Source organism: Pelobates fuscus, chromosome 4 (assembly GCF_036172605.1).
Source record: "Pelobates fuscus isolate aPelFus1 chromosome 4, aPelFus1.pri, whole genome shotgun sequence".
Classification (NCBI taxonomy): Eukaryota; Metazoa; Chordata; class Amphibia; order Anura; family Pelobatidae; genus Pelobates; species Pelobates fuscus.
This window is the reverse complement of record NC_086320.1, coordinates 220,247,897-220,261,035: the sequence shown is the minus strand read 5'-3', so window position 1 is coordinate 220,261,035 and position 13,139 is coordinate 220,247,897. Positions and strand designations below refer to the sequence as shown.

Genomic DNA, 13,139 nt, shown 5'->3' with positions numbered 1-13,139 from the left:
ATACTAAGCAGAGCACAAAATTACAATTGTATCCATACTACTATTTAGGGCCCAAATCCCTCTGTCCCTCTTTTCTTTCCTAATGTCCTTATTTTCTAGGAACTCCATATTGTTGGTGTGCCTGAGTGTATAACAGAGACCAACAGCAATAATACTCACAGTAATGTGTCTACAAATTACAATAAATGTGTTCAGATATCAGTCTGACACATTGTTCTTGTTTTAAATTACATTTTAGTTGCATGAATTAGTCACCTAAACTTTCTCAGAACAGCCCCGCCCTGGCCACAAACCTCTCCCACTCCTAACATTAAAGTGTCCCTCTTTGTCCATATGAAATGCTGGGAGGTATGAGGTTATCATATGCATATAACATTGCTCTTCTTAAGTTAACTGCTGTCTACTTTTTAACTGTACTATATACGTTGACAGAGAATTATACTGTCTTGTGTGCTGGGTTTTGCCATTATTCACCTATCAATGCCAATCTAAGCACCAACTGCCCTAGTCTCTCATCGTGTAAACTTGTAGATCCAAATTCCGATGCAACATATAGGCACAACCACCAACTCCTCCATTTCTACAATGTATATAAATGGTATTACCAATATAAATGGCTTTTGATTTTATATGTGGTGATTTGACAAGTGAATTGGAAAATGTAAGCTAAAACACATATTAAAATGTTCTAGGCTGTTTGAGCCCAAACTTAGCAAATCATTGGTCAAGACTTTACAGCTCATGGCTTTGTGAAAGAATCCTTAATTGCATGGTACTATTCTTCAAATGTTGACATCATAGTGAGGTTATACACTTGACCCATTTCTGTGGGTTTGTGTCTCATTTTCGGTTTTACCATTTCCATGCTTTCCATCACCATACTGTGCCAATCAGACAGGTACTTCCACATGTGATTAAAACATGGGTCTTTTTCTTAATAATACATACAATTTTAAAACATCTTCTACATTGTAACTGTTATGTTAATTGCAAAAGAAAATCTAAAACGTTATGTATAAGGCATGTATGATGCATTATAAAAGATGGTAGTTATCAAAAACAATAAGGTCATTCTAACTTACCAGGCCATTGCAAGTAGAGAGGGCTACAGATGAGTTTTCGTGGGAGAGTATGGACCCATGGTAAAAGCAGAAATCTCGAGATGAGTATGGTTCAATTGATTTAGTCCTTCCATTTCCAAATGTTTGTATTACAAATCCAGGTGCAAGAAGGTGATTAGATACTTTTAATTCCAAATGAAAGTCCTGGATAAGTCCTTGAAGATTGAGATGCAAAGGATCTGTTTCAATATTTTGTAGTGATCTTTTTCTTCTGTGGCTATGGCTAATTTCATGTGTGATATAATTTCCATCTCTGTCAACTTCGTGTGCCACTACAATATCATACTCTGCAAAATGCAAGATCAGGTTATATCATGCTGAACAGATAATAGTCCAGTGAGTATAAAGATATTACAGTAAGTTTTACATTGAGCCCTATCAGCCAGTGATCAATATATCTGATAATTTGGCTTCATAATAAGCTCATCACAAACTAACCTGTTTTACACTTTAACATCCATACAGCTCGCCAAATGAAGTCCATAAATGATTTATAGAAAGCGTATCACATTATAATAGTTTAGACGTAGTGGTCAAATGTAGAGTTACAATTTTAAAATGATGCTATATTTGGTTTAACAAATATTTTACTTCAAAGGACAGTGCAGTGCACAATCCTTTAATTCAGCTTTCACACTGCTAAACTACCGAATACCTCAAGTTATTTGATGTAATAAAAGCATCTATCTACCCAATAAAGAGAGTGATTAATCATCTCGTTTAACAAGGATGCTGCTTTAAGGTTTACATCAAAATAATATATGATTTTTATAAGCATCTCTGATTAAATAAAAAATCTGATCAACAAAGGGTGCAAAAATATTGTTCTTTTGTATACCTCGGATGCAATTTTTTTAATTTTCCTATGCTGTACATAGTGTACATTTCCAATGTAGATATATTGTAGGCTTTACCTGAACACACTGTCCTATAATCCTAGTCCCACTTCCACTACATTGTTATTATAAAGGTATCTCTTGTGGAAAATAACTCGCAATGCAGTTCTTGACATTGGGCCATTGTAACTGCTGTAAATTATGGAATTTGTGTAAAATAGACAGCACTGGGTGCCAACAGATCTGATGAAATCTAAAGGTTAGTTTAATAAACACAATGCAACTGGGTATTATAGAGAATTTAGAATAAAATAAACAGGAAGCTGAAACATGAAGTCTGGAACATTAAGTCCAAGCAGTCTCCATTTCTAGATAAATCTGATAACCTAGAATGATGGTTATTGAACTTTGAGTTTGAAATCAAGTGCATCTCTGGCTGATTTTCCAATCCAGAATTTCAGTTCACCATCTCTAAAGAGGTGAACAAAAAGAAAACATTTAGTCAGCATAGTGTCATTTAAAACAATCATCTTGAAAAAAGTGTAATTTAAAGGTTCACCATAGTGTCAGGAAACAAACTCGTTTTCCTGACACTATATCATCCTTAGGTTAATTTTCGCTGCCAGAAGCGGTAACCCCGAGTCACGCTCGGGGTAGATAAGATTTACTTACCTCCGCCGCGATCCGCTTCGGGAGGACTGCCTCACAGCCCAGGCAGCCCTCCCACGGCAAATCAGGCCCCCGGGGGCCATGTGATCGCTCTCAAAGAGCGATCACATGGCCCTCTATAGCTGGCTGTGGATCTGCCAGCAGGGGGACTGTTTGAAATATCAGACAGTCCCCCTGCTGGTGGGAAGTATAAAAAAAATAAAAAAAAGACAAGTGTAAAAATAAATTAAATATATTTATATATATATATATATATATATATATATATATATATATATATATATATATATATATACACACACACACACACACACACATATATATATATATATATATATATATATATATATATAATATTATATATAAATACGTATAATTAAAATAATAAATAAATAAAATAATAAAATAAATAAATAAAATATTGAAACAAAATTTAATATAAATTATATATGCATATGTAATTTCATTCTAACTGTATTTTGCTATTAATATATATATATATCGGTAACAAAATACACTTAGAATGACATTCTATATATATCTATATATATATAAAATACAAATAAGCGCAAATATATATATATATATAAATACATATAATTACATAAAAGATTACATTAGTATACACGTAGAATTTAAATACCTATAAATGCATATATATTAAAATTCTACATGTATATTTAAATAATCTTTTAACGTAATTATGTGATTTGATTAATTAAAATTTGATTGACATGCCTGACATGGGGGCGGAACTGGGCGGGTAATTCAAATGCAAAAAAATGGTACCGCTTTTGGTACAAAATTCCTGACATAATCATACCGCCAGGGAGGTTAAGTGAAAACTTTGAAAATATTCAAATATTTTAGCTGACATGTACTATGTCTAATATATATTATGTTATAATGAATACATATAAATAAATTCATTTTACTTGTGTATGTTTGCAATACTCTTTGTCTCTGGGGGTGTCCACCTTAACTACTCTTTCAGGAACACCGCTTATCCAATTAAATACCATGCAGATAATTGAAAGATAGTATGGTTTCACAAATACCAATGACATCATGCATAAACAATGGGCATTTCAAAATCGCACTCTGACCTGGTTACAGACATTAATTGTGCATGGTGATTGGTCAGATAAATTGTGCTGTTGACCACAGAAGATTTTAAGATGGTCATCCCCACGGAGCACAGATAAGCCAGGATATGCTCTTAAAATAGGTATTTACTTATGAGTATATATTACAATAAAAATATACACAGCCTATAGTAACCTATTTGTTTAAAATAATAATAAAAACCATGCCAGTTTTCCTTTAACATGTAATTTTAAGAGTATGCATTACAGGCATGTTTCAATTGATATTTTATTTGTATGAGGGCCAGTAGGATTATGGTGCTCTGCATAACATTACATGAAATAATTTCATTAGTTTTTAGCAAGTGGGATTGCAAGTTTGGCAACAAATATGTATTATTATATATAAGCAGTTAATATGTGGAATTTACCAAGTGAAAACATGTTGAGACAAACCAATGTGGTACACCTCTGTAACAACACACTGACTATAGATATCAATGCCACATAGGACAGCATTGATGTAGGCCTACCACACAAGTGACACTTAATTTCACTTAGAATTGTCTTTTTCAATAAATAAGTCACAACTGTGTTATATTCAACCATAGGATGAGCCACACTATTTAAATATGCTGCTGTCAGAAGCCTAAATATAAATTTAAAGGTCTATTTTTGCTTAATTGTCCAATTATCTGAATTATCCTTCTTACTTTATAAAGAAATGTTAGCAAATTAACAAACCTATTTTTAAACCTTGAAACAGACTCTGTTTAATATAATAATTAAACTGGATTTGGCAACTGCACAGGTTACTTGAGGCCAATACATCTGCCGCAAGCATTGCTTCTGGTTAACAAACTCTCTTCAAAGTTTTACTACGTTAAATCATATTTGCCCTAAAACCAAACCGCACACTTATTATCTTTACCTCGTTTTGTCATTGCCAGTTTTTGGAATCAGGAAAGTTATGTATTGAGAGAGGCAAGTATCTACCAGTCTATGGCTTCACCAGTATATTGTTTCATAAAAAATGCGGTTAAGATGTTCTTTATAATGCAAAAGTCACAACATGCCTAGAGTTTTAAATATATTGTTATTGTAAAATCAATCTATGTTAGGAACTATAGTGATTTCTGTGATAGTACACTATATCCACAGTAATTATGATACAAGTGTTCTGTGACACTTTCTCTTACAATTTCTGATGTTCTAAAACCATTTATATTTGCTTACACTCTAAAAAAATTGTAGGGTCTGTTTACCATTTTCTCTAAGAGTTTGTTCACATAAAAAGCAGATATGCAACCCAGTGAGGAACCCAGGCTTTCATATTGGGGAGACCATTAACACATAACAAAATACACCAATGCAATTGTAATTTGTAAGAATAAGGAAGTGGGATATCATATGACAATTTAGGTTCAGTGACAGACACAACTTGTAAGACATTACCATAATGCCATGGAAAGGGCAGGTTCAAGCAAATTTTACTCTTTAGGCAAACATCCATGTGTAAACACTTAGAGTTTTGCCCCTTCACATTCCCTGCCCCCCACCTTCCATTTTTTTTGGCAATTTCTGTTCCTCTCCCAAGACTAGAGGTGAGAACTACCTCTCTCCAGTAGTATTGTCCTTCCCATGCTATAATGGGTGGTTAAGCATTATATAGTTGATGATCTGAGCCCAGAACACACTGTTAAATTGTCTTGGTTTAAGGCAGCGGTAGGCAGCCTTTGGCATTCCAGGCGTTTGGACATGTCCCATAATGCTCTTACAGCTGTAATGCTGGCAAAGCATCAAGGGCAATGTAGTCCACAACATCTGGAGTGCCAGTGTATGATTCTGTGGTTGTCCAATAAAAATGGCAAATTTTAGGTCAGAGGCTTGAAGTGGAAGTATAGCTTTCTCTAATTTGGACGTTTTTACCTAATGTTATATCAAGATATGTAATATCCTAAAGCATGACACAATCTGTAACATTTTATCCCCCAATCTGCAAATAATTACAGAGATTCATTTATAAATGCACATCATTTTCAATTTATAGAAATCCCTGAGCAGCAAACAATATGTAAAATGTTTATTGTATCTGCTTTTTAGTAACAATATGTTTCAGATACATCATACTTGGTTTTTATGAAAATATCTTAGAATTGATGGAATTAATCAATGTGAAAACATTAATTTGCATTGAATTGATTTAAAAGATGTTACATTTTACGTTGTTTTTTTCTATCAGATGTATCATTTATACATTGGATATGATTAATTCATAATACATTATTTCTAATTCAATGGTTATATTAGTTGAATTTATCTGTGTACCTATATGTACCAACATTTTTCCATGACAGAAAGGATCATCATACTGTATATATCTTTTAGACGTTGTGCCATTTTTTTTTATCAGTATATGTTAATGTTCAATCACTGGTAAGTGGAAACTGTTGTTCTGAATGAATGAATAGATGAACGAACGAATGAATGAATGAATGAATGAATGAATCTTGACAATAAGAGACAGGTGATTTGATATCAATATTGTGCAAGTGCTACACAAGCTGCAATCTGTGTAATAATCAGCATTGGGAATCTGAAAGAAAATGTAATTATGGCTGAAATGGCCAAGTCAGATTTCAGCAATGTTGGTACATGTCCAGCAACATTTAAATGTTTATTCACCAACCAATGATTTGTAGTGATTGGGTGCGCTAAAGCAATATATATATATATATATATATATGTTTTGTTGGACAAAAATATATATATGTTTTGTCGGACAGGTAGGTTTTCAAACTTATTTTATTTTGCCTAAACAATAGGAAGTAAATCTCTAACACCTGCATTGCTGTATAAACACTCTTTGTGTCCATTCTCCCAGCATAAGATGCCCAAAGGTAACCAGTGACTCCTACAATTGTAACAGATTCCCTGATATTAAAGTGCAACAGATCCCCCTCATATTAAAGTGAGGGATGACGTGACAGATGTTCAGCTTTCTTTGTTGTTTTAATTATCACTTCAGTGTTTCCCTACAACCAAACATACCTGGCATGACTCTATTTCATGACTTTCAATACAATTATTTTGTAGACAGTTAAGCACTATAGAGCACTATTGGCCATTTACCAGTACCTAAACTGTCCTGACTGATACAATGTGAGCCTGAATTAATATGTAACCATGCAATCATTTCACCTTAGTGAATAAACAATTTGGTGATTTTTCATCTATTTTGAGATTTGTACATCAACTAGACATATTTTAACAGTTTACAAGCATTTTATGGTACAACTGCCCACATACTTATTCATCTAGCGCCCTCTAGTGTAGCTTTCACTCACTAGCATTATAAAGTGAAGTGTGTGCACAAGACAAGCAGCATGTACACTGTGTGAGCTGTGAATATATTAACCATCACTGACGGCTCAAGGAAACTTCAATGTACACAATAAACCAACAACAGAGCTGGAAAATCCGTACAGGAAGCTAAATACGCATACTATATGTTTTTCAGTTAGGTCATTTAAAAAACAAAACAAATAATTTGACATCATTTGAACCGACTCTATTTATCATTCAAAAACACAGTTCTATCCTGTAGTTCTGTTAGATATTGCAACTCTCCGGTCATGTAAGGTAAATGGAACCTATAGTTATTATGTGTGATCATAGCTTTTGAAGTTATATTATCAGAGATTATCCTATAACAAAAGCTAAGAATCCTATGTACAGCCCATATTAACACGTTCCTTGCTGAATACCCATTTCTGTGAATCATGCACTAACTACATCGATGATGGCTAATCTTGGCTAACGTTCCTGAGTGTTTTGAAATTAATTTCCCACAGTACTTAGTCTAAAGCCTCAGGGGCTGACAAAGCATTATGGGTTATGTAGTTCACAAACAGGGGTGCTAAAGTAGCCAAAACGAGCTTACATGATTTCTATACAGTTTGCTTATCTTTAAACATGGAAGACCACAGTGGATACAAAGTACATTTGCAATTAATGGTGATGTAACTGTAGCATGCTGCACCTGTTATTCTGTACATATTCTGGATATTCTGGAGCATTTTGAGTGCATGCTAGACTATCTCCATACACATTACCTAAGAACATTGGCTATTGCTCTGGATCGAAAACTTTGCACAATGAGTGCTTCTGTTTCATTTTAGTTAAATCACCTCTTTTGAGTTGATAAAACCACATATTTTGTGTTGATATAATATACAGTTTTTGAAAGAAACGTACAAATGTTAGGGATCAATAACAATTAAGATCAATTCAGCATTGCATCGCCATTTATTCTATTCACGTTTTAGAAACCTAATTTATCCAGAATGTATCCAGTTAACCCTGAGTGCCAGAGGAGTTAGCACAGAAACCGGTTGATAATGGGTTACATTAGAATAATGACGTATACATATAACAATAACATTTGTAATGTATTATATGATAATCACAGTCAGTATGTCCATGCAGTCACCATACTTTTATTGACATGATTAATAGGCACCTGGTACCCAACTACACAGAGCAAGCATCCTTATTTGATGGATTTTAGTCATAACAGAGCAAGCAGAGAAACGGCCCACAATTGAATGGGGCATGTTACCTCCATCTAAGTGTTAAGTTGAAAAGAATAAATTAAAAAAAAGAAAAATGACCCACCCTTTAAATATGAACTCACTACTCACCATTGTTTTCAGTGATTTCCAGTATGTCATTGTGCAGTGATGGTGATGGTGACATAGTGCCTTGTCTTCCTGAATCCATTCTCCTTAAGGTAGCATATACAGATTGGGCCTGGAAATCATGTACATATTGATAAAACAAAATAATTTATCTGCAGCATTAGAACACATGATATCATGCAAGGACAGCTAACTGTGAAAGTAAACTTACCTTATATAGAGCAAGTGCAAGCAGCAACCAACATATGCCATCTCTTAGATCCATCTCTACTCTGTTTTCATACAGTGCAGCTCTGATCAATCATAAGATCACAGTGATTTCTTCTTCTTTTAATGTTTAATGGCAGTATTTCATTACTGACATCACTGTGCAGTGCTTGTGTCAGCGAGTGCCAATCAACCAATAACAGATCAATGCATGCACTGCAAGGCTTTAGTTTTTGGTGGTTTACTCCTGATTTATGAAATCATCCATATTAATTTCTATACCATGTGATTATGCTTTATTTTCTTTTAAATTGCAATCTGTGGTGTAGTGGTTTGTTCCTTGCTGTGCAGAGATCTGGAGGGTGTAGCTGCTGGCATAGAGTGGAATTAGACGGGCAAGAAGCAGCAAACTGTCTTGAGTGTAAGTGTATTGCTGTGTGTTGGGTATTAAGATCCTTTGCTCAGTAACCCCCATGTGTCTCAGTGCAGCAGCCTGCAGCAAGTATCCCTTTACTAATCCTGGCCAGCCGGCTTCAGTTGCTGACTGACAGTGCCCTGTAGCCAATCAGTGGGGCTGGTCCCTGCAGTGGGCTGGTGCACTCCTCATTGTAGCCTTGTTTAACCCATGACTGACTGCCTGATCTGTGATCACATGTAAACTGGAACTGCAGTTAGGAGACACCTTCAGCACATCTGACAATTATGTGCTAAACATGATCAGAGACAATAAATAGAAACTCTTAGATCCTTAACACCCCAAGTTATATCTAAGTAAAATGACTGCAAGAATAGAACTGATACAAACCGAATTAGGATGTTTTATTTAATGTTGGCATTATTTATTTGTGCATTTTAACTGATGTGTCCAGAGTTGCAAAGCTGGTTGTGCACTTCTACGTAAATGATGGTTAATCAAAGAATGGATACATAAGATCAACATTGACATAATATATATGTATGTATAAATCTTAGCATTACTGATAAAATATTTAATATTTTGTGCTCCTTTTATTTAAATGTGTATTAGGTAATATTTAGCTGAATTTATTTAAGATACAGATTATTTAGATTATTTAGTTTGAGTTCTAAAATTTTTTTTATTTTAAACAGAGTAATCAATACATGTTGATCTTTGATAACAAAACCCTGAGTACACTTTAATATAATGCTCTGTGCTTACTTGTACTTTTAATACATACTTCACATTTCCAAGCACTAAAATTATAATGACAAACATGTTCTATCTTTCATGACTGTAATATACAATACAGACTACGTAAAACATAATAAACAGTAAAACTCATTAATTATTTAAAAAATAATCTGTTACTCAGTGTTTTAATTGATCTATCCAGTAGGCGTACAGAACATGTTGTTTGGGAGTTTATGTATCAAACAGTGAGGGGAAGTGAAATGAAAAATTGCACATTTTAGTCTAGAATAGCAATCTAGAACTATTGCTAACATGGGGATAATTTCCCACAGCCCTACATCTGCAATTTGATGAGATTTTGGTTCATATACTACACAGCCCTTTGATTACGAAGAATGCACAGAGCTTGTTTGTAAATGAACAATGTGTGTGTGTGAGTTAGGTGTCCGCCAATTCCCACAAGAAACAAGATTAACAATTGTCTCTGCTAAGTACTGTTCATATCAATAAATTAATAGTCACTATAAAAAAGGCAAAAATCCCAAGTCAGCATGGGAGCAGAGCAGCACAAAGCAAGCAGAGCCAGCAACTCCCAGCCTGCAATCAGAATACTGATCAGCCTCTACAGTTATCACAATTAAAAAAGCCTTTTTTGGAGGCGGGGCCTGACCAGCATGGTGACTGGATGTGAATCCTGAGAGCTCCTCGAGAAAAACTTACGAAAAGTCTATTATCCAGCTGTTCCCCTCACATAATCGCCAAGGATAATCTAGTCTTCAATTTACTTACCCACTGACCAACTTGGGAGCGTATCCAGCGTTCTTACAAATCTCCCCGTCGAAGAGAGAAGAGCACTATTCTCCAAAAGACTAGATGCTCTCTATGAAGCACTCCTGGGCGGCAGCAATGACTATAGTACACATCGGCCAAAATACATATAGTAAAAACCAGAAGAAAAAAAAACCTGCGCTCTTTCCACATCCCTATGTATTTTTAAACAAATGGAGGTTTTTAGTTACCTCCAATGGCCATGAGAGAGATGTATTTTGGCTGATGTTAAGTCATTGCTGCCGCCCAGGAGCAATGGGAGTTTGAGCGCAGGACTAGTTTCTTTGTATTTGTATTCACTTTTGTATAACACAGCTAGGTTGCAATGCTGCTGCCCATCCCATGTGTTCCCTATTAAGTGTGGTGTGTGTGATGTGTGTATGGTGTTTTGTGTGTGTGTGATGTGTGTGTGTGTGTGTTGGGATGTGTGTGGATGTGTGGATGTGTGTGTGTGTGTGTGTGAAGGGTTATGTGTCTGTGTGAAGGGTGTGATGTGTGTGTGAAGTCTGATGTGTGTATGTGTGAAGGGTGCAATGTGTGTGTGTGTGTAAAGGGTACGATGTGTGTGGTGATGTGTGTGCCTGGTGATGTGTGTGTGTGGTGATGTTAGTGTGTGTGTGTGTATGCAGGGTGTGATGTGTGTGTGTGTGTGTGAAGGGTGCGATGTCTGTGTGTATGTTTAAAGGGTGCAATATGTGTGTGTGAAGGGGCAGTGTATGTGTGTGTGAGTGTGTGTGAAGGGTGCAGTGTGTGTTTGAAGGCTGCAGTGTGTGTGTGTGAAGGGTGCGATGTGTGTGTGTGTGTGTGTGTGTGTGTAGCGTGTGATGTGTGTGTGTGAAGGGGGCAATGTGTGTTTGTGTGTGTGTGTGTGTGTGTGTGTGTGTGAAGGGTTCATATGGTCTATGTTGTGTGTAGGTGGGTGAGATGTGAAAATGTTAATGTCTCCCCTTCCATTCTTCATGCCTTTTACCAGGGAGAGGGGCATAACTCTGCAAGCCCTGGTGGTCCAGTGGTGGGATGTTCACTTTAGCCTGCACCTCTTCCGGCTGCAGGCTGGCTCTCCTGTACTCCTGCAGGCACAGCACTGTATCGGAACGTTGCCATAGTAATGGGCAGCAGCGCTCCGACCAGCCTGCTTGCAGGCTCGCAGGCTCCTATTCCCTTACCTCCCTCTGCTGGAAGAAAGGGCCAGCCGGCCTGTGAGGGAGATCTTTGATCTCCTCACCAGCCCAAGAGGGCTTACAGCAAAGCTGGCTCTGCATGGGCTGGCATGGGAGATAAAGGATCTGCTGAACTTGGTCTAAGGCCATCGAGCGCCTTCTGCAGAATCCACCGCTGCCCACCTGAAATCCAAAACTGCCCACTTGTGGGCGGTAGGGACCAGGTTGACTACATCTGAGCTTCACAATAAGATAAAAAAAAAAACAACAACACTCTCAGGACTCCAATGTAAAATTTTACTTTTAATTATTTTCAAAGTAAAAAATCGACGTTTCAGTCTGCTATTCACAAACTTTCATCAGGACTAAATTTACACTGTTAAACAGGCTGTACACTTACTACTTTACATAGTAGCAGAGTGTAATTTCTTCAGTGTTGTCACATGAAAATATATAATAAAATATTTACAAAAATGTGAGGGGTGTATTCACTTTTGTGAGATACTGTATATATAATCAAATCAAGTATATAGTCAAAAAACATCGGCATCTTTTAAAACAAGACAATATCCTCAAAGAGATTATACTCGATCAACCAAATATTGTATTCAGAGGAGCCCATAATTTCAAATCTATCCTAACCTCTAATTTTACAAAAGAAAAGACCCACAAGCACCAATCATACTCTTCTTTTCTGTCTGAAACAAAAGGTTTTTACAAATGCAAGCGATGCAAAGTATGCAAAAGCACCGACCCATCCACAAAATCAAAAATCACTCAGTTCAAGTCTTACAGAACTCAAAAGACATACTCTATTAAAGATTTTATCAGTTGCAATACCAAAAACGTGATTTATCTTTTAGAATGCCCTTGTGGTCTCCAATATGTTGGAATGAGCATAAGGATCCTTAAGATACGACTAGGCGAACATTGTCGCAACATTTTAAACGGATACCCCACCACTTAGTTTCTAAACATTTTATTATATACAATAAAGATCCAAGTCAACTTAAATGTATTGATATAAAAAATGTATCACCCCACGGAGAAGGGGAAACATAAAAAATATACTTGGAAAATACAAAATGCAATGGGTTTTTAATTTATAGGCTCTCACTCCCAATGGTCTCAATACAAACTTTGATCTGCTCAATTTTATCTAATTTAATCTATGCATCTCTCTTTTTTACATGCCTCTAATATTACGTACGCTATATGTTATTATTTTGATGTATAGTGCTTTTTTTTTTATTAAAAAAAACTTCAATATGTGTTGGCACTCTGCTACTGAGTGGTGCAGGTATTGGAGGTGTTTATTCACCATTTCTGTTGTTATTTAAATGCAAACATATACTCCTATGTTATTGGATAAAGCAATTT

The 13,139-nt window shown here is 35.7% G+C and overlaps 1 protein-coding gene across 1 annotated transcript in view; it reads right to left on the bottom strand.

Moving 5' to 3' along the window:
• The window catches only part of ADAMTS16 (ADAM metallopeptidase with thrombospondin type 1 motif 16), a 214,973-nt gene extending 205,867 nt beyond the window's left edge, over nucleotides 1–9,106 (bottom strand). The window contains exons 1-3 of the mRNA XM_063451888.1: nucleotides 8,623–9,106; nucleotides 8,415–8,523; nucleotides 1,083–1,408 (exon numbers count right to left, since the gene is read on the bottom strand). Coding sequence (XP_063307958.1) covers nucleotides 1,083–1,408; nucleotides 8,415–8,523; nucleotides 8,623–8,676 — 489 coding nt within the window. The 5' untranslated portion in view covers nucleotides 8,677–9,106. The remainder of the gene's footprint in view (nucleotides 1–1,082; nucleotides 1,409–8,414; nucleotides 8,524–8,622) is intronic.
• Between the last annotated feature and the right edge of the window lie 4,033 nt (nucleotides 9,107–13,139).